Source organism: Gopherus flavomarginatus, chromosome 11, assembly GCF_025201925.1.
Source record: "Gopherus flavomarginatus isolate rGopFla2 chromosome 11, rGopFla2.mat.asm, whole genome shotgun sequence".
In the NCBI taxonomy this organism is placed as follows: Eukaryota; Metazoa; Chordata; order Testudines; family Testudinidae; genus Gopherus; species Gopherus flavomarginatus.
In genome coordinates, this window is record NC_066627.1 from 21,701,235 (window position 1) to 21,723,681 (window position 22,447).

General features: G+C 44.1%; 1 protein-coding gene across 9 annotated transcripts in view; it reads left to right on the forward strand.

Annotated features, from left to right (window-relative positions):
* Positions 1-22,447, forward strand: part of PHF20 (PHD finger protein 20) — a 182,105-nt gene that overhangs the window by 154,726 nt on the left and 4,932 nt on the right. For 8 of the 9 annotated variants that reach the window (XM_050918588.1, XM_050918593.1, XM_050918586.1 and 5 more), the window contains 2 exons: positions 8,821-9,220; positions 20,041-20,224. In XM_050918588.1, the coding sequence (XP_050774545.1) occupies positions 8,821-9,220; positions 20,041-20,224 (584 nt within the window). Of the gene's footprint in view, positions 1-8,820; positions 9,221-19,094; positions 19,152-20,040; positions 20,225-22,447 lie in introns of those variants that run through there. The other variant, XM_050918594.1, reaches the window with a different exon arrangement.

Below are 22,447 nucleotides of genomic sequence, written 5' to 3' on the forward strand. Positions count from 1 at the left end.
AACGTCCTGCATCAGGACCTGCTATGACTTGGCCCATGTCCCTACGGGCCGTGTGACTGCGCATTCTACCAGGGCGCAGGCGTCGTCGCTGGCTTTCCTCGCCCGTGTGCCCATCCAGGAAATCTGTCGGGCAGCGACCTGGTCATCGGTCCACACCTTTGCTTCCCACTACGCCCTGGTCCAGCAGTCTAGAGAGGACGCGGCCTTCGGATCTGCAGTGCTCCATGCCGCGACTTCTCGCTCCGACCCCACCGCCTAGGTATGGCTTGGGATTCACCTAACTGGAATGGATGTGAGCAATCACTCGAAGAAGAAAAGACGGTTACTCACCTTTGTAACTGTTGTTCTTCGAGATGTGTTGCTCACATCCATTCCACACCCGCCCTCCTTCCCCACTGTCGGAGTAGCCGGCAAGAAGGAACCGAGGAGCGGGTGGGCCGGCAGGGATATATATTGGGCGCCATGGCGGCGCCACTCCAGGGGGCGACCTGCCGGCCCACTGGAGTTGCTAGGGTAAAAAGTTTCCGACGAACGTGCACGCGCGGCGCGCACACCTAACTGGAATGGATGTGAGCAACACATCTCGAAGAACAACAGTTACAAAGGTGAGTAACCGTCTTTTCTCCCACAAAGGGAATCTAAAAAAAATAAGCCTTCTCCAACTCTCTCCACATCGTTGGTGCTGACCGTGCCACAGCTACGTACCTTTGAGTCAACAGGATCTTGCAGTACCCCTAAAGTCAAAGACTCTAAGTGAGCTGTCTCTCAGAAAGATGGCAGAAACAAGACTGACCTTTCGACCACAGCACTGACTGCAGCAGCAAATCACAAATACCGATTAACTATGCAGTGCCTCAGCTTACGGTGCCATCTTCTGGCCCATACCTCAGAGACAGCGGTACCAAAGCCTACTTTACCTCCTTTGGTACAGACACCATCAGCACCAATTCCCCCAGTGCCACAACACCTTCCAGTATCACAACAGTCCCCGGCACCACAGCAATTGCAGATGCAAGTCGACGGTACCAAGATCTCTTGAAATACAGCAGTTTCTCTGACTTAATAGTTGCTGCGTCACCAGAGTCACCTCTTCTTGGTACCGCTATAGCGTCTGTGCATTCAGCACTCACAGCAAACAGATCTACCCCTCCTTTTTCTAGCGAGAGGGATGAGGAGGGAGAGGTTTATTCATCACAACACTTTTCACCCATATAATTTACAGGAACAGCGAGGACACTGTATGGGGTGGTATGGACATCCGGGGGTGCCACCATCAATGCCATGCCTGCCACAGTGGCTGTACTGGGACCAGTGGGTCACATTACTCCAAGCCTCCCACTACCTCCAGGGAAAAACAGAGCCACTCCCCATCCAATGTCAGAGGCAGAACCCCATGAGCTCCCTAAAGAGACTTTTGAGGAAACAGAGGCGGCTGTGGATCAGGAGGCCAATCCTGCAACTAAAACCACCTCCTCTCCAGATGAGACCATCATGCCTCTGCCACCTACAACAGGAGACAATTTTAAGCAATGTCAGGAGCTGTTTAAAAGAATCACACACATGCTCCAAATCCTTCTGGTTGCTGAGTCCCAACACAAATTGTTTCATATATTACACACGTCAGCCTCATCCAAATTGGTTCTTACCATAAATAAGGTACTCATGGAGCCTGCCAACACCATCTGGCAGACCACTGCAACAATCCACCCTACTTGTAAAAGGGCAGATAAAAAGTATTATATCACATCAAAAGCCCTAGAATTTCTATTGTCATAGCCCCAGCCAAACTCACTGGTGGTAGAGGCAGGCAACACCATTCAAGGAATAACCCATATCATAGAGTGGAAAAGATTGGATCTGTTTGGTCATAAGACCTATTCGTCATCGAGATTACAGTTCAGAATAGCCAAGTGTGAGGCCTTGATGGTGAAATACAACCATACAGATTACTCGAAACTGTACGAATCTATTGACTTTATCCTGGAAGACAAAAATGTACAATTTAGGTCAGTCATCTCTGAAGGTCACCTCCTGGCATGAACAGCTGTACATGCTTCCTTAGAATCAGCAGACACAGTGGCACGATCCATTGCAAACGCCATAGTCATGCAATGGACCTCTTGGCTCCATCTATCTGGATTGTCAAGTGGGGAGGTGCAATCCACTGTAGCAGATCTTCCCTTTGTAGGTCCAAAAATATTTGTAACTAAGACCGAGTCCCTCCATACATTGAAAGACTCTAGAGCAACTCTGGTCTTCAGGCATCTACACACCTGCACAAACATGAAAACAAGGCAGATATTACTTATCACAGTGCTCATGGCCAGCTCCCTACACACAGCCATACATGCAGTACGATACCCAGAAGCTGAGGCAAAGACCCACAAGACATGGGCCACTCCCATCTCAGTCTACCACCTCGCAACAACCTGAATTGAAACATCAAATTTGAGGGGTTGGTCGAGAGCCCGAGAGACCCCCGCCCAATTCCAGTTGCTGAAACCACTTTCTACCAGACATCCATTTACAGACCATTTAATACCATTCTCCCTGTGACAGGTTGGATCACAGAAACCCCCCTGGGAGCTGCCAGCTGATGTGCCAAGACTAGCTCTGCTCCTGTGGGCTGGCCATCCCATTTAAATAACCTAGCAGTACAGAGCAAGTGGTCTCCTCCAGAACCAACACTGCACATAAAAGTTCTGGAACTGCAAGCAGATTGCAACATATGTGCACGCTTTCTACCCATGATCAAAAACAAAACCATACAAATCCTGATGTATGTTGCTTGTATGTTCTATATTAAACAAAAAACAGGGAGGAGCAAGGTACACTCCCTCTGCATTGAGGCCGTAAGACTGTAGAACTGTTGCATCCATCACAACATCACCATATTAGCCATCTGTCTACCTGGGTTTCAGAACATCACAATGGATATGTTAAGCAGAAAGTTCTCCCATAATCGTGAGTGTAAAATAAATACCTCAGTGATCTAGGACATATTCCGACAATGGGGATTCCCCACAATAGATCTATTTGCCATAAGTCAGAACAGCAAATGTCCAACATGTTGCTTCAGAGCAGGCTTCAGGCCAGGATTCAGAGGCAATGCCTTCCTCTTCAGATGGAACCCACCTTTTCTTTACATTTATCTCCTACCCAGGGTTGTCCAGGATCATACAAAAGCTCAAGACCAATCAATCCAGAGTCATGTTAACAGCCCCCACGTGGCCCGGGCAGACTTGGGTTCCGTACCTGCAGCAGAATTCGGCATGTCCGCCGCACATTCTCCAATTTCTTCCATATTTCCTGTGACAAGATGCAGGCCAGATCTTGCACCCAAACCTGGAGATACCCCACCTGAGAGTATGGCTCCTCCACGGTACCAAGGCAACGAGATGACCTGTTCAGAAGATGCCATGAATATCTTGCTAAACAGCAGATGGTTGACTATATGTTCAACCTACCTCCACAAATGGAAGTGTGTTCACACATTGCCAGAACAAACACATCAGAGCCACCACCTCCTGGACTGTATACTTCAACAAAAATAATTAGATCTTTCATTGAACTCACTCAGAGTACACCTTGCAGCTATCACAACTTTCCACCATACCCTGCCACCCCAGGTGGTGGGGGGAAGTCTGGGTAGTGGGGCTTGGACTTCAGCCCTTGGTGGTAGGGCTTGGGCTTTGGCCCTGGGCCTCAGCAAGTCTAATGCCAGTTGTGGCAACCCCCATTAAAACAGGTTAGCAACCCACTTTGGGGTCCTAACTCAGTCTGAGAACTGCTGCTCTAGATGTCAAAAGGGCACTAGCCTTTTATTTCAATATATGGAGATATACCTATCTCATAGAACTGGAAGGGACTCCGAAAGGTCATCGAATCCAGCCCCCTGCCTTCACTAGCAGGACCAAGTACTGATTTTTGCCCCAGATCCCTAAGTGTCCCCCTCAAGGATTAAAATCACAACCAGGGCCAGCTTTAGGCTGATTCGACCGGTTCCCTGTAATCAGGCCCTGCGCCTAAGAGGGCCCCGCACCGGCGCCTTTTTAATTTTTACTCACCCAGCTGCAATCCGGGAGGTCTTTTGCGGCATTTGAGCAGTGGGCCCTTCACTCACTCTGGGTCTTCGGCATTTCGGCAGCGGGTCCTTGAGTGCTGCCGAAGACCCGGATGTATTGACAAATGTATTGGAGCATAAGCTGTCGTGGGTGAATACCCACTTCGTCAGACTCTCGAAATGAATTTCAGAGTGCATTCATTTCTGCAGCTGTCAACATGAAGTACAACCCCCACTGGGGACTAGAACACATTCCAGCAGGTAGTTCTCTACAGTGGTAGCCTTCCTTAATAATGTGCCTATTACAGACCTATGTAAAGCAACCACTTGGGCATCAGCCCATACGTTCATTCAGCTGTACACAGAGAGAGATTCAACATCTGATACTTTACCAGGACTCATGATTCTATCATCAGTCATAGACCCAACTTCGAAACCCCTCCTTTCCACTGACAGGCACTGCTCTACAGTCACCTGAAGTGGAGCACCCACGGGTACATCCTCGAAGAAGAGAAGGTTACTTACCTTGTGTAGTAACTGAGATTCTTTGAAACGTGTCCCTCTGGGTGCTCCAGTACCCGCCCTCCTCCCTTCTACTTCAGAGTTCTGGCAAGGTCCTCTGTGGTAGAGAAGGAACTGAGAGGGGGTTGGTCGCACAGTGCTAGTTAACTGCCGCTGTAGGTGCAAGACTGAGACAACACATGTGTGGCCTATTGCTGTCGAAATTCTCCAACTTGAGGCCCTGGAGCACACAATCACCCAAAGTGGAGCATCCACAAGGACACGCATCATGAAGAACCTCAGTAACTGCACAAGGTGAGTAACCTTCTCATACTGATGTACAGATCAGAAAAACATCTTCATATCCTTTCAAAAAATATTTGGAGAGTGTCCTTCAGCACTCCTGAAGGAAGAGGGTGAAAAGATCAGTATTGGCTTTGACAGAACCAGTATAGTGTGAGCCAGCTTTCAGAAGCCATTAGTAAACAGTGCCTGGGGTCAGTGTTAGTTTGTTCCTTGGATGGCGCCTGGGGTCAGTGTTAATTTGTTCCTTGGGTGCTTCACTTTCAGGTGTTCCTCCTGTCTGCAATAGGCCAATCCATCCTAGATTGACTTTTGTTGCTTCTCTTGTGAAGCTAGCCACCACACTGGTGACCCGGACAAACCCTTAGTCTAATACTGATAGAAATACAAGCCATAACAGTAATTGCACTAATGGGAATGTATTGCTACATGCAGCATCAAACCAAAAAGGCTAAATTACAGCACCGGGCTAAGAAGATGTAGTTGTGCTTCTGGACCTGGACTGGAAAAGACATATATATGCAAGCCTCCTAAATTGGTGAATAAATCTGTAATTGAAGGCACTTCTAGAGGTGAACTCTGTCACATTTTGAAATCCTTATTTTTATTGGGGAATTCTAGCCCTTTACTGATGAGGTTTGCCCTCTAAGAAGATTTGTCTTGTTAAAGCAGTAATTGTCAGTTTTGGAGTAACTGCCACTCCATGGTCTGTTCAAGGAGTTTCCCTTTAGGTCTCAGGCCTCCAGCCATCAAGTCTTACTGAGCCAGGAGCTGCCTCCCTCTTCCTCAGAGCAGGGTTTTAGGCTTTCAGCTCCACCTGCATTTCACGGTGATTATCCCAGCAGGTCTGACTTAGGGCTTACTTAGCACTTGCAGTTTCACTTTCTCCAGGGACAAGTGACAGTGGTTCATCGGTGACCAAACAGTCCTCACCAGATAAACTACATTTATTTAAGGCAAAAGCATTACAGAAAACATCATAAACAATAACATTTAAATACATACTTAAGTTTCCCCCATCTTGCCTATGGAAACCCTGTCAGGTTCCAGTTCTTCAGACTCTTTAGCAGGTAACCACCACTTGCTGTCAGTTGGCTCAAAATCAGGCCCCCAAGTCCATTTAAATGCAGCCAAAAGACTTTTTGTTCCCAGGACTCCTGAAACGGATAAAACCAGTCACTGTCCCTTTGCCAGGGGGGAAAGAGTTCAAACTCTGGATGTCTCCATAATCAGCACTGGGATTCTGCATAAATCACCACTTGGTGATCTCAGATCCCCCAAGCAATTCACACAGTGAGCCAAGAGCGCACAAATACATATAACATGTATTGGTACAAAGGTCTCTGGGCCATATTGTCTGGACCACCTCAGACCATCCCTTTGAAGTTTTCATGCTTTCAGGGTCTGGCTTAACATAAAGTTGAAACACTAGTCTCCGAAGATGCTGCCTGTGTTAGCAATATCTGTCACAGGCACCAACAATAGTCTCCTGCAACATGTAGAAAGGAAATTTTAGCCACTCTTGCATGGATTTGAAAGGAATGTTTCAGTTGTGCAATTGTCATGTTGCCTATAAGATGCATATAGCAGACAGCTCAAACATTTTTAGCGCGGTATTACCCATTTATCGTGTCTTCAGGGAGCTGTTTGACTCTTTTTTTAAAAAAAATCTCTGACTCTTTATTCTGGAAGACAAGTCTTGATGGACCGTGCAGTGACATGGGGATTTCGATTACTTTGGATTTCAGATTTGATGAATACTTCTCCAGGATCTCTCCTCCAGTATTCTTTCAGGAGTTAGCCCAGGCTGTCGTTTAATTTTCTTCTAGTTTGGGCCTGGTTCTAGTCTATGAGAATAATCTGTTCAGACATTCCAAAGATGCTAAATACTTTGCTTTGCTTTCCTTTCCTTTCTTTTTTTGCTGTTGACCCCTAATGGATAAGTGAAGGAATTCAATGAAAATTACAGAAACCTAGTATTCATATACATCTAAAATTCTTGGTTCCTCCTTAAACTATTTATAAGTGTACCCAGTTGCCCTGCTGCTGAAATAAATTCTTGCAGGATTATTCTGTACTATTCAACCTGATGGAAATTTAAGTAAACTAAAAAATGAAAAATATTATAGAAAACAGTTTAGTGGGAAAAGTATGGGGTTCTAGTGTACACAAAGATAGTCTTGGCTAGGTGTGAAACTGCTCCAACACTTTACTTAAGTAATGAAATAATTGGCAAAGGAAGGGTCATTGAGGAACCAGTATAGACATGTATTATCAGATTTATGGATTTAGTTTGGAGGACAATTTCTATACAGGTTGCTAGAAAATGACCCAGAAGGACCTTTTCCAGTGCTGTGATCTGAGAGTTCTTTTGGCTTAAGGCAGCGGACCCAACGCGGTGCTCACAGGCGCCATGGCGCCCGCAGGGGCATCTTAATGCGCCTGCATCCTGGCCCCCAGGACAGCACCCGCCGAAATGCCACCTAATTTCAGCGGCATTTCGGCAGGGACGCCTCTCGATGACGACGCTTGTCGCCAACAAGTGATGTCATCGAGAGGCCTCGTCCCCGAATTTCAGTGGGGATGCCTCTCGATGACACTGCTTGCTGTCGACAAGTGACATCATCGAGAGACGTCGCTCCCAAATTTTGGCGGGGGTGCCTCTCGATGACGTCGCTTGTTGACAGCAAGCAGTGTCATCGAGAGGCGTTGCCACCGAAATTTGGCGGCATTTTGGCGGGTGCTCCACCGCCGCAGTGGTCCTTCGGCTGGCACCCGCCAGCCAGAAAGGTTGGGGACCGCTGGCTTAAGGAGATTGCATTGAAGTGCCTTGCTTCCTGTTCTTTTATTACAGCTTGTTTCTTAACAGTAAATTAAAGTTTCATATAAATGACATGTATATAGGAACATAGAGCAAGTATCAACTATTTTTCCAGTTTTTGTTAAGTAATGGGTTATTTCTTTCCATGGTAAAATCAGAACTTTATTTTTAGAATAATAGAGAAAAGAATACTTAATGTCAAACAAATCACAATGCCCAAGTAATTCCTAGCATACTCATCCGAGAAATATATTTCCTGCTGGGAAAATTTCCTGATCCCAGAGTTTATATTTGAGTTCATTTTCACACGTTTTTCTTCAGCTATTAATACATGAAAGAATTGTTGTTAAAACCAAATACTGAGTGTGTTTGCTGTCTTTATTTGTTTGAGGCAGTGGGGGCTGGAGGGGTTGGAGTGTCAGGATTTTTTTGTTTTGATTTATGGTCTTGTAATCTAATATTGGCCATACTCTCTGGAGGATCATTCGTACTACTCTAATGAAATTTGTTTTGTTTGTATGAATAGAGGACTGTTTCAGCTCTGTATGCACATACACTAATCACCTGTTTTAGAGCAAATACTTTCTCAGTTCTAGTGTTTTTAAATATTTCTTTTTAAAAATCAAATTGAAAACATGAAAACAAATTTCTGCTTCCATAAAGAAAATTCATAGATGATTCAGGGGATGTAGCAACAACTGAAAATATTTTCTCATTTATTTTAACACATTTTTATAATTGAAATTTAATAAAAGTATTTGCACCACAAAAAATGGTGATATGAACATGCCAAATCTGAAGTAGTTCCAAATTGGAACCTACCAGTTGCATCTAAATATTGTGGGGTATAGGATAACTAATGCCATGGCATTAAGCAGAAAGCATTATTAAAAATAGTGACTCTAATGAAAAAAGATTATTTTGAAAGATACTGAACAGAGATTATTGGAAAGTGAAATCTCACCCCAGAATGTTTAGGGAAGCTTACTTGTAAGGAAGTTCATCAGTTCTGATGTGTTTAAATAGAATGTTCTCATTTCACTTCTTTGTAAAATAAAGTCATAAAGAAACTCTGTCATTTTAAGAAGGTTAAATTTAAAAAGTGTGTTTTACTTGTTTTATCTGTAAACAGAAATAAAGATCATCCAGACTTAAAACTTTGGTGTCATCCTTGGAAGCATCTTACGGTGGATGAAAAAATTCGTACGAAACACATCATTCACATTGAAGAAAGCTGCTGCAAAGAAGAGACCGTAAGTTATAGAACTTTCAATGGAACAACTGAGAAACCTTCAACCATTCCTTCTGTGGAGGAATCCTATATTACCAGTGAACACTGTTACCAGAAACCTCGAGCCTACTACCCTGCTATAGAGCAGAGACTGGTTGTGGAAACCAGAGGTTCAGCCATGGACGATGGAGTGAACAGAATAAGAGAGAATGGAGATGATGCCCTGTCAGAGAGATTTGGATGGAATCTGGACAGAGAATTATACAAGTTGGAGAATGAGTCCAAGCATAATTACTCTAAGGTATGTTATATTGGTATAACCCTGTTTCTCTAGGGCATTTGTTTTTACCAGGCACATTCACTGTGCTTTCTGAAAATCCTTGACTGCTTTGAGTATTATCTGTGTTGATCCCCACTTCTGGTGCATGTTTACTTCATGCTCCAGGGTCTGGAATTTTCTGGTCAGCAGTGTCCATTGGGGTTGCACATGCTCTCCGCACAATCTGAGGGCATGTTACAAAGTGTTGTTCCAGCCACCCTTCTTACCACGTGTGACTTCAGGTTGACACTCAGTGATGTCTGCTCTACTCCCCATAGAAGTTCATCCTTCAAAAATTTCACTTTAGAAAATTAATGTTATAGTATTAGTTTACTAACTGCTTTGCTATGCGTGTCTGTCCTGTTGGCAGCTTTAGATTTTGACCATTGATTTGACTGGTGCTTTAAAGTTGAGGCAAAAGTATGAAGGTTCAGATACTCTTCCTTGTGTGACTTATCCTTGTCAGTGAGGTGCCTTTTTTGTTGTGGTGGTGGTGGTGGTGGTGGCAGTGGTGTTGTGGCAAAGGCCTTATGTCATAACTGTCCTACTCAGATCTGAACCTTAGAGTTCAGAACATGAGAAGCTAGCATGAAACCTCCAAACTTAATTACCAGCTTGGATCTGATATCGCTGCCACCGGCCAGAAAAATTCCAGTGTCTGGCTCACTCTGGTCTCCCCAAAACCTTCCCTGGGGAACCCCCAAGACTCAAATGCCCTGAGTCTCACCACAAAGGGAAATAACCCACTTCCCTTCTCCCTCTTTACCTCCTCCCAGATTTCCCCGCCCTGGGTACTCTCGGAGATTCCCTGCTTCAAGTCCTTGAAACACAAGTACCGAGAGATCAATCTCTCTCTCCCTTCACCCAGAGGGCATGCAAAGTCAGGCTTAGTAAATCTAACACTCAGAGATTTTCCCCCTCCCTTGGTTTCTTAGCCTTAACCAGTGAAAAAACACTTAAACAGGTCTTAAAAAGAAAGCTTTATATAAAAAGAAAGAAAAAGGACATAAAATTGGTCTCTGTATTAAGGTGACAATATACAGGGTCAATTGCTTAAAGGAAAAAATGAATAAACAGCCTTATCCAGAAAGAATACAATTTAACACATTCCAGCAACTACACACATGTAAATACAAAAAAAACAATATAAACCTATTGTCTTACTATCCTTGTACTTACAACTTGGAAACAGAAGATTAGAAAGCCTGGAGATAGAAAGATCACTCTCAGAGCCGAGAGGATCATCGAACCAAGACAAAGAACAAAGAACCCACACCCAAAACTTCCCTCCACCCAGATTTGAAAAAGTCTTGTTTCCTGATTGGTCCTCTGGTCAGGTGTTTGGTTCCCTTTGTTAACCCTTTACAGGTAAAAGAACATTAACCCTTAGCTATCTGTTTGACACCTTATCCTTGGTAAGTGCTTGGTCTGCTGGCTCTTAGTCCAGAGAAGCAGCCATAAGGCATAGAATCAAAGGAGATTAGGGTTGGAAGAGACCTCAGGAGATCATCTAGTCCAACCTCCTGCTCAAAGCAGGACCAACCCCAACTGAATCATGCCAGCCAGGGCTTTGTCAAGCTGGGCCTTAAAAACTTCTAAGGATGGATATTCCACCACCTTCCTAGGTAACCCATTCCAGTGTTTCACCACCCTCCCAGTGAAATAGTTTTTCCTAATATCCAACCTAGACTTCCCCCACTGCAACTTGAGACCATTGCTCCATGTTCTGTCATCCGCCACCACTGAGAACAGCCTAGCTTCATTCTCTTTGGAACTGCCCTGCAAGTAGTTGAAAGCTGTTTATCAAATCCCCCCTCACTCTTCTTTTCTGCAGACTAAATAAACGCAGTTCACTCAGCCTCTCCTCATAAGTCATGTGCCTCATTCCACTAATCATTTTTGTTGCCCTCTGCTGGACTCTCTCCAATTTGTCCACATCCTTTCTTTAGCGAGGGGGCCCAAAACTGGACACACTACTCCAGATGTGGCCTCACCAGTGTCAAACAGAGGGGAATAATCTGGTGATCTTGATCTGCTGGCAACGCTCCTACTAATGCAGGCCATTATGCCGTTAGCCTCTTTGGCAACCAGGGCGCACTGTTGATTCATATCCAGCTTCTCGTCCACTGTAATTCCTAGGTCCTTTTCTGCAGAACTGATGCTTAGCCAGTCAGTCCTCAGCCTGTAGCCATGCTTGAGATTCTTCCATCCTAAGTGCAGGACTTTACACTTGACCTTGTTGAACTTCATCAGATTTCTTTTGGCCCAATCCTCCAATTTGTCTAGGTCACTTTGGACCCTCTCCCTATCCTCCAGTGTATCTACGTCTCCCCCCAGCTTAGTGTCATCTGCAAACTTGCTGAGGGTGCAATCCATCCCATCATCCAGATCATTAATGAAGATGTTGAAGAAAACCAGCCCCAGGACCGCTCCCTGGGGCACTCTGCTTGATACTGGCTGGCAACTAGACATTAAGCTGTTCATAACTACCTGTTGAGCCTGATCTAGCCAGCTTTCTATCCACCTTATAGTCCATTCATCCAGCCCATACTACTTCAACTTGCTAGCAAAAATACTGTGGGAGACCATATATCATTCTCTAATTGAACATATGACTGTGCTGCCTTAGTCTGTTTATGCAAGAACTCTTCTACCTCTCTGATGCCACTCAAGGTCAATAGTTACCCTTTAAGATCATGAAACTTTTCCTTTTATACAGCCATCAACTTGTACTTCCTGCATAAGAAGTCTGTCTTCAGGCACGAAACAGAATATGGCACAACCCTTGTTAAGTCCCAGTACCAATATTGACCGCCAGCAATGGACTAGTTAATGTACCAGAGGAAAAGAATTTCTTCTCTCTCTGCTGCAAACTCTTTCAGAAATCCTGTTGGCCTGCTCAGGTGGTGATTTTTTTGTTGTGGTTTTTTTTTGTTTTTTTTCCCCCAAGTTCCATTATTTTCATTGGTCAGTATCACCCCCATGCTCTTATGGAGGGATTAACCACTCAGACTTCAAACACCTGACTTGATCAAACGTCACATAGCCCCAGTCACATGGTCATTAGAGACACAAGGAAACCAACTGCTCACTGAGCCTTTTTGGAGGCCCAACAGTTCAACTATATGACCCTCACAGAGACACAATCAAACCAAACATGCAACTCACCAAGTTGTTAGGATCTACAGATACATCCCAGAAACTTCCCTGTTAGCATTGCCTGTTCACCTGCTCATGTGTTCACTTTAAGTGCATTATACCTAGCCTTTCTGGATGGCATCATGAAAGCATCCAAAGCAAAAAGTGTGTTAGCTACCCCAAAGGAAACCTGTAAAACTGCAACCTAGTCATCCAGCAACATGTTTGTAAAATGCTACAGGCTTGAACTTCATTCTGTGGAGAAGCATCATTTAGCAGGAAAGTGCTCCAAAATGTGTCCCCAAAATAAGTAAATACTTCTGATTTGAGGGAAGGGAGTGCATTCTTCTCCTATTTAGCACTCTCTTCCTTCTAAAACCTTCTTCACTGAGTAGTGTCCCTATGGATGTCCCTATGGCATGTGCCTCTTGAGCCCTTGATCAGAGATTTTCCAGTAGCAATGACCATTCAGCCCACACATGCATCTATTATCTCCTTATGACACTTAACAAGGCTATATAAAGATGCGCGGACAAACCACCCTCTGTTCCTTCTGAACTGCCTTGGCCTGAGGTGGAGCCTTAGCATGTCATGCCTCTGCTGTCTTGTGTTTACAATTTCCTATAGTAGTTTTGTTTAGGATTAGTTAGTATAGTTAGTTGTTAGTTATAACTATATTGTTATCAGTATGTGGTGATTGGATAGTCTTGTTCCTCTCTGTCTCCCTCAGAGAGTCTTTTATTTTCCTGGCAGGGCATGCCTGGTTCACTAGGTTATAAACACTGCCTCTCCTGCTGTTAGCGACAGCCACTCTTATGTGTCTGTTGCTTGGGGGAGTCCCATGTCTCCCAGAAGTGTAGCTTCGGCCCAACCCTCACATCCAGGGCAAGAAATAATAGAGAGATTAAACTGAGACTGACCCTTTGACCAGCTTCTGAATCAGCTCAGGAGACACACCTCTCCCTCTATACATCTGTTTCTCCAGACATATCCAGCATTCCTTCAGCCTCAGTGCAGGCAACCTGCGAAAGGGAAGACTTTGGAGGCTTCAGGGAAGTTTTCCAAGAAGAGGAATGTCAAGACTCATCTCACGGAGCCAGCTCCTAAAGGGCCCAGATCCCCTGATGAGGTCCACAATCTCGGAAGCCTTGACCTCTCAGCTTGGTACCATAGAGGCATGAGACTCCTCCAGTACTGGTAGAACTGAAAGTACCAGAGCTCGAAGGAGAGAGACAGCTCTGACAGGCCTTGGTACCTTCTGAGAGACAAGGAAGGAAAGCATCAACACTCGAGGCTGCCACCATCTGGCACAGCCCTGCCATTGGTGCCTACGCATTCAGCACTTTTGCTACTGAGCAAGAAATGGCACCAGATAGCATGGGCACCTGCATTAGTACACCCCCAATTGACAGTACCTTCTTCAGTTACTATATCGGTACTGATCCCCTACTTAGTACCACAAGAATTCAGGTACATTAAGCACCTGTCTGATTAACGTACCGAAGCCCTCACTCCTCATAGTACTGAACATCTCTTGGTACTGAGACCTCGGTCTCCAAATCACCATCATCCTCTGGTACCTCACCATTTTCTGTGGATGCTCCTCCACTGGAAGATATTGAGTAGGATGGAGACTTCCAGTCAGTCTCTCGTATTTCTGTACAGGGTTCTCCGACTTACCTGTGTAGGAACCCATTCTTTGACATTCATAGGGAAGATACTCTTTCTCAACAAGGAGGGTGGTGGAAGCAACCTTATGCCACCCCTGCTCCCATATGGGTGCCCTCCCACTAATGGCCATACTGCAATCTTTGGACTGTTTATCGGCATCAATTCACCAGACCACTGGTACTGTCTCCTAAGGAGGCTAGAGTTGTACAGTCGTCTCCTCACCAATCAGCCCACTCACAGGAGGAGACATTTGAGGAGCAGGAAGCCAGAGTGGAGAAAGAGGCCACCCTTCAAACACCTGTTTCATCATAGTCTACAGACAAGGTGGTTATGCCTCCACCACCTTCCATGGCTGCTGATTTCGGCAATTTCAAACTCTTACAAAGAGGGTAGCCGACACTTCTAATTCTTCTCAGAGGTCTCACAGCACAATCTTCTGAATATTCTGCAGTCAGCAATATCCTCCAGGGTGGCGTTACCCATTAACAAGGTACTCCTTTCATCCAGCAAAGACTGTGTGGCAAATACCTGCTACCCTTCCATCAATGTGTAAATGAGCAGATAAAAAATATTATATTCCCCCTAAGTAGTCTGCTTTTTTCTGAGCAGGGTAAGCAGAATGTTTCCAAGTCTATTCTATATGACAAGGACCAAAAGAGACCAGACTTTTTTGGACAGAAGTACTGTTCATCAGCAACCCTGCAGTTCAGGAACAAGAACTATCAGGCAATCATGGCCAACATTTTACAATTTATAATTTTACAAACTGTAATAGATTTACAGCCTTTATTGAACATCTGCCACACGAGCATAGGAAACAGTTCCAGGCCATCATTTCAGAGGGCCAATTATTGGTCAGAACCTCTCTTCAAGCATCCTTGGATGTTCCAGACACCACTGCTAGGCCCATCTCCATGGCAGTATTTATGTGCAGGGCATCATGGATCTAAACTCTGGTTTTCTCAGAGAAGGCCAGAACACTGTTGAGAAACATCCCTTCAGTGATTGTAAGCTAGTCTTGGAGACCACGGATGAGTCCTTCCACATACTAAAAGACTCTAGAGCTATTTATGATCTCTGGGCGTAGATACATCTACAAATAAGATTTGGTAGGTGACAGACTTCCCAGAGATCACATCCTGCTCATTTCATGGGATTCCTAAGTCCCACTTGACCCTCCCAGGAAAAGACAAATTCTAGAGAGACAATGCTGCTTACCTGCCCTCTATGAGCACCTCATAATCTTCAAAATTTTGACAGGTCAGTCGAGGGTTCAAATCCTCCCATACCTCTGGTTTTACAGGTGAATCTTTTTCCCCTCCTCCCCATCTTTGGAGATCACCTTCCCCATTTCCAGCATGCTTGGAGGTGGATCACTACAGACAGCCGGGTCATAGATGTCATAACATCCGTTTATATCATCCATTTTACATCCCTTCCCCCTTCCATACCCCTTTTCGTCTGCAAGGTTCCCTCTCCCAAGCTATTATTGAGATAAGTGAACTCTCTCCTTCAATTAAGAGCAATATAGGCAGTCTCACCACTTCACAAAGGCAAGAAGTTTTACTTGTACCAAAAAAAAGAGAGTGTGGAAACCAATCTTGGATCTAAGACTTCTAAACAAGTTTGTAAAGCCTTAAAAATTCAGGATAGTGACTCTGGCAAATATAATTCCTTCACTGAAGGAAGGGTATTGGTTTTTGGTTTTCAACCTACAAGATGCCTATTTCCAAATAATGATAAATCCATTGCATAGGAAATACCTACACATCACTGTAGGCCAGAATCATTTCCAATACCAAGTACTTCTCTTAGGCCCCAAGCTTGTTCTCAGAGGTGCTGGAAATAGTGGCTGCTTACCTCCATCAAGAAGCGATTCTAATCTTCACATACCTCAATGTCTGGCTACTCAAAGGCAGGCTGTTCCTATGAAGAAGTGCTGTCTTCCAACCAGACAGCAGTTGCTCTTTTCCAGGAACTGGGTCGCCAGCTGAATGTAAAAAAAAATCCACATTAACTCCCTGCAGAAAAGATACAGTTTACAGAGGCATACTTGAATTCATTGACAGCCAGGGCCTACCTTCCCACAGACAGACTTGTAACTTTGTCAGCGCTGGTAGGGACAGTTCAGGGAAGCTTAGACTACAATAAGGAACTGTCTGTGGCTCCCGGATCACATGACAGCTTGCACCTTCATGACCAATCACCCAAGGATACACCTCTACTACTACCAGGGTTGGCATAAAATGACCTTTTCTCTAGTCAGAGTTGCTTTGGACAGGCGTGTGATGGTTATTCTCTAGACCCTCAGTGTCTGTGCAGGCGTTCCTTTCTGTCAGCTCCCTGAGTAACTATGACAACAGCTGTGTCATTGGGATGGTGAGCTCACCTCAGTGCCCTCAAGGTAGATGGACAAATCAGGAAAACTGTCTCCACATCAATCTGTTGGAACTCAGGGTGATCAGAAATCCCTGCTTTCATTTCCTGCCCCTCATCGTGGCGAATCAGAGTCCTAACGGACAATGTTCTGCATGTTCTATATCAACAAGCCTTGAGGGACAAGATCCCCCTCTCTGTGCGCCAAAGCTGTGAAACTATGCAATTGATGTATAGTCCATCCGATCCAAATTTCAGTTATCTCCCATGTATTCAGAACCATAGCTAGTATTCTCAGCAGACAGTTATCCCAGGACTACAAATGGGAGCTAGACTCTCAAATACTCCACACTTTATTCCAAAGGTGGAGACTACCAGAAGTGGATCTCTTTATCACCTTCAGAAACAAGAAGTGTCCTCCATTCTGCTCAAGAAGGGTTCTGGGCCTTTCTTCTATCTTGGCAGTGGGGTCTGCTTTTTGTATTTTCTAAAACACTACTATTAAGGGTGATGAACAAGATCAGAAAGGACAAAGACAGAGTTATCCTTATAATATTGATCTGGCTGAGACAAGCTTGGTATCCTGACCTGCTTCGCCTATGCGTCCAACTGTTGTTCATACTTCTGACCATTCCTTATTTCCTTTCCCAGACTGTGGGTCATGTGCTTCATACTAGCCTAGGGTTCTCCACCTTCGGGGGTGGTTCCTTGATGATTTGTGGGGTTAGAATCTTCCTGCTCTGCAGAAGTGCAACAGGTGTTACTGAACATCAGGAGTCAACCCATATTACTTACCTGCAAAAGTGCAAGAGATTCTTGCTTTGCTGTTGTCACCACTTTTTTGTGTCTGAATCTGTGCTGCTCTGTCGCCCTGGATAACTGTTAATCTAAAGAAATCGGGGTTATCTGTTCAATTTAAGATCCATTTGGCCGCAGTATCAGCCTTTCATCCTCCAGTAGCGGGATTCTCCATATTTCTTGACCCTGTGTTGTCTAGGTCAGTAGTTCACAAACTTTTCAGTCTGCTTCTCCTCCCCCCCTCCCTCCTCCTCCCCCCGTTTATCATTCACAGAATTTGTCCATTACTTGTAATCTGAAGCTGTTTTGGTTTGGGTTTTTTTGCAAGGGCTCTACCCTGAGATCCTGCTGCCATAATAGCTGGAGCGGGATAAAAATTCAACAAATAATGCGGGAGTGGGTGGGATGGGAGCAGGATTTTAAAAAATAGTTTTCCTGCAGCGCAAGCAGCATGAATGCCCTGGCCAGCACCTGCTGCTCTCTAGCCACCCAGCTCTGAAGGCAGCACCACCACCAGCAACAGTGCAGAAGTAAGGGTGGCAATGCCCTCACTTTGCACTGCTGTTGGCGGTGGTGCTGACCTCAGAGCTGGACAGCTGGAGAGCAGCAGCTGCTGGCTGAGGTATTCATGTTTGCTGCATAGGAGAACTATTTGATTTTAATCCCACTTCTGTCCTGCCCCGCAATACCCACTCTATTTTTATCCTGCTCCCGCTATTATGGTAACAGGTCCTGTGGGACCTGCAGGATCCCAGTTTCTTTGTAACCGTTAGAGAACCTCTGGCATGCCCCCCCAATTTGTGCACAGCTAGTCTAGGTTGATAATAGGTTTAGGGAATCTCTACCCCACTCTAATTTGGGACCTTAACATGATAATTAAATACTTCATGAGACACTGATTTGAAACAATGGCAACCAGTTCTCTGCTCTCCTTATCTATGAAGACTGCCTTTTTATCTCATCAGCCTATAGGATTGGAGAGAATGAAGCCTTGATGGCAGACCTCCCCCTCCCGCTTCCTCCAATATTCTGAAAGGACGAAGTCTCTGTGCCCAAACCCTAAATTCTTACCTAAGATACTATCAGTGTTTCATCTTAACCAATCCATTCATCCACCAGTTTTTTCCAAAACCCTGCAAGTCTCTGCAGGAAACGTACTATCATATCTTGATTTTTTTGAAGAGCATTGGCTTTCTACTTGTATAGAATCAATCAATTACAATAGTCACCTAGACTGTTCATCTCCATCGTAGATAGATCCCATGGGTCCTCGATCTCTGCTCAGAGGCTGTCAATGTGGATCTTTGGGTGTATTATCACTTGTTATAAGGCAACGAGCATTCATCCCCCGTCCAAAGGGTGATAGCACATTCTATCAGAACCTAAGCAACATCCTCAGCATTATCCAATAATGTGCCAGTATCTGAAATATGTATGGCCACTGCATGGGCTTCAGTACATACGTTTTCTAATCATTATGCCTTGATCCATGCATTCTGATCCTATGCAGCGGTTTGTAAATGCACTACTTTCTTCAGTACTGGACTCAGTCCCAAACCTCCTGTATCCCCCTGTGGAGTTACTGCTTGGGAGTCACCTGAAGTGGAGCACCCTTAGGGACGCTACTCAGAGAAGAAGAGGTTACTCACCTTGTGCAGTAGTTGCAGTTCTTCAGCGTGTCCCCCTATGGATGTTCAACTACCCGCCCTCCTTCCCTCCTGCTTTAGACTATTCTATATGGAATATTTGGGTGGATAAGAAACTGTGGAGCATTGACCTGCACATCTCTGGATAGCCTTGGTGTGTGGCACAGGGAGGTAGAGGATGCATCACAGGTTGAATGGACACTGCTAATGGAAAATCTCCAATCAAGGGCTCAAGAGGTTCATGTGCATCTGAAGTGGAGCACCCATAGGGGGATACATCTCGAAGAACTGCAGTTACAGCACAAGGTGAGTAACCACTTTACTGCTTGCTATGGCCTGAACGTCTCAGACCGGGGAAGCGCTCAGGATCCCGAATGGAAAGCTCATTACCAGATTTCCTTGCTGGGACTGAGCTGCTCTGTGTGAGAGAAGTGCTTTCCGTATCTGAACAATTGGTTTTCTCCAGGGACCATATGCACATTAAACACAATCTAATTAGGTGTTACTATTAGATTACATTTAATCTGTTAATAAAGATTTAGTGTTTTCCATACAGTTTTTGAAAATGGTAATCTGGGGGGCAAGAGGAGAAGGAAAGGGTGTTTCTAACCCTGGAACTTTGTGAATTAGTCTAAACTACCTCCATTACTGGCCAGAAGGGTAGTGCAACCAAAATATTGACTGTGGAAGAGGTCAGTCCCATACAGTAAATCCAGAAACAAATCTTCTGTTTAAACTGTCTCTGTTTCTGAAGTGTCGGACTCTCATTCTTTTGCTTTTGAGTATTTTGTTTTAAATGTTGTTGGTGTTTTTGTGCCTCATCCAAGAGTGTGAAACTAAGGCAGTATCTTTGTTGCTGGTAAAAGGTTTTAAAATTCTTATTAGTGGACAACTGGAGTATAGAGACTTCTTAATCTTCATGTTTCATATTAATGCATTTTGATGGGCTAACAAGGGCTGTTAGCAAACAAGGATTTGCAGACTAGTTATTGATAAATAATACAATAATTCTGCAAATAATAAACACAGCAAAAAAAAAAATAGGGAACTGGATAACTGGCAGGAAACTGTACCATTAGCTTCAGTAACTCTAGAGATCCATGCAGCCTGATTGGCTGGCTGAAGTATTTCCATTTCACTAGGATAAATACTAACTTATGTACCTTTTTTCAGGTAAGAGAATGTGTATCTAAGAAAATCCCTTCAGAGGAAGCTATTGAAATGAAACTGCTGGAAAAAGACAAGGAAGGAGTTGTGAATGCTCAGCTGCAGTGGCAACTTAACCTTCTAGCCCACGTTGAATCTCTGCAAGATGAAGTTACACACAGGATGGATTTCATTGAGAAAGAACTGGATGGTAAATTAAATGTATTTTCTTTCACAGATTAAAGAGCTTGTACATTTTTGTCCCATTCAGATTATGCTGTTTCTCTCTTAAATGCATTGTCTTGAGATCTGTATCGTATTTCTGCAGATCTACAAAGATACCAGCATCGTTTTTATCAAATAGCCATCTGTAATAATTGAAAGTTGTGGTTTTAGGAGTAAATTTGGTTTTGATATAGTCACTGGAACATGGATCCAATTTTGGAATGTGATGAAAACTTACTTTCTTGTAGAAAAGATTTGCAGTTGACTCATTTTTAGAAATGCGTGTGTGTGTATATATGTATCTGTGTGTGTGTGTGTGTGTGTGTGTGTACACACACACACAAAAATAGGTATTCAGATAAACATTCAGATTGAACTGTTTGTGTAACGTGTTGAGAATTTAATATCATCAATACCTGCAGAGGGTCCGCTGGTCCCGCGGCTTCGGTGGACCTCCCGCGGGCATGCCTGCGGAGGGTCCGCTGGTCCTGCGGCTTCGGAAGACCTGCAGGAAGTCCACTGAAGCTGCGGGACCAGCGGACCCTCCGCAGGCAAACCTCCGGAGGCAGCCTGCCTGTCATGCTTGGGGCAGCAAAATCCCTAGAGCCGCCCCGACCAATACTCAGCTGTTGTACTTTCTTATAAAAGGATTTTAAAGCACTTTCCAAGGGAAGGTAAGTATATCATTTCCACATGTATAAAATAATACTAAACTTGAACAGAGCCACATAAATTGTCTTCCTGATGCATGTGTGGCAGCTTGGCTTAATGTATATTGTGCTAATTTTTGTTAGGGAAGTGCTGGTGACATTTCAGAGAAGAGGATTTCAGACAAGCTTGGAAAGTTTTGGTCTGACTTTTTAGAAGTCTTTGATTAATTCCTAGTGGATGGAACCAGTATGTTCTCCTTTCCCCTCCCTGTCCTAAGGACTGTCATACTGGGTCAGACCAGTGGTCCATCTAGTCCTGTATCCTGCTTTCCCACAGTGGCCAATACTGGGTTCTATAGAAGGAATGAACAGAATAAGCAATCAAGTGAGACATCCCCTGTCTTCCCCTTCTAGCGAACAGAAGCTAGGGACACTCAGAGCATGGGGTCGCATCCCTGACCATCTTGGTTACTAGCCATTGATGGACCTATTCTCCATGAAATTAGCTCATTCTTTTTTTAATCCTGTTATAGTTGTGGCCTTCAGAAAACCTCCTGGCAACGAGTTCCACAGGTTGATTTTATGATAAAGTACTTCCTTTTGTTTGTTTTAAACATGCTGCTTATTAATTTCATTGGGTGCCCCTGCTTCTTGTGTTATGTGAAGGAGTAAAGAACACTTCCTTATTCATTTTCTTCACACCAATCACAATTTTATAGACCTCTATCATATCCCCTCTTAGTCATCTCTTTTCCAAGTTGAATAGTCCCAGGCTTTTAAATCTCTCCTTATACAGAAGCTGTTCTTTACCCCTAGCCATTTTTGTTGTCCTTCTCTGTACCTTTTCCCATTCTAATATATCTTTTTTGAGATGGAGTGATCAGATCTGCACTCAGTATTCAAGGTGTGGATTTATATAGTGGCTTTATGATCATTTCTGTCATCTTTTCTATCCTTTTCCTAATGGTTGCTAGCATTCTGTTAACTGCACATTCAGCGGATGTTGTCAGAGAACTATCCACAGTGACTCCAAGATCTTTCCTGAGTGTTCCCTTCCTTTCCTTTCCTGTCCCTCCCTTTCTATTTCTTTACTTTGTATTTTCATCATTTTTATTCTCGCTTTAGTTTTGGGGAAAATATTCAGTACAATAGAAACATTTAAAAGGGGCAGGAGCTGGTTGTGGATCCATTGTTAAGGCTTGCAAATAAAGCAGAGATTCACCCTGTTTGTTGTTCATGAATAATACAGGTGAGTCTCATCTTACACGTGTTTAACATGCGTGAATTCAGCTTTGCACGGTCAGCAAAAAAAAAAGAGAGAAAAATAACAATTTAAATACTGTACCTGTACACACTCAATGTAATTTTGACTATACGCAATTTTCGTTTTATGCACTGACAGCAGAACGTAACCCCAGCATAACTCACCTGTACATTGTATACTTCCCAAAGTGTATTCTTTGAGTACAGAATGAAATTTCTATTGCTACAAATTAAATTTAACTAGTGTGAGTTAAAATTAGTTTTAAAAGTGGATCTTCAAAGACTGTCATTTAAAT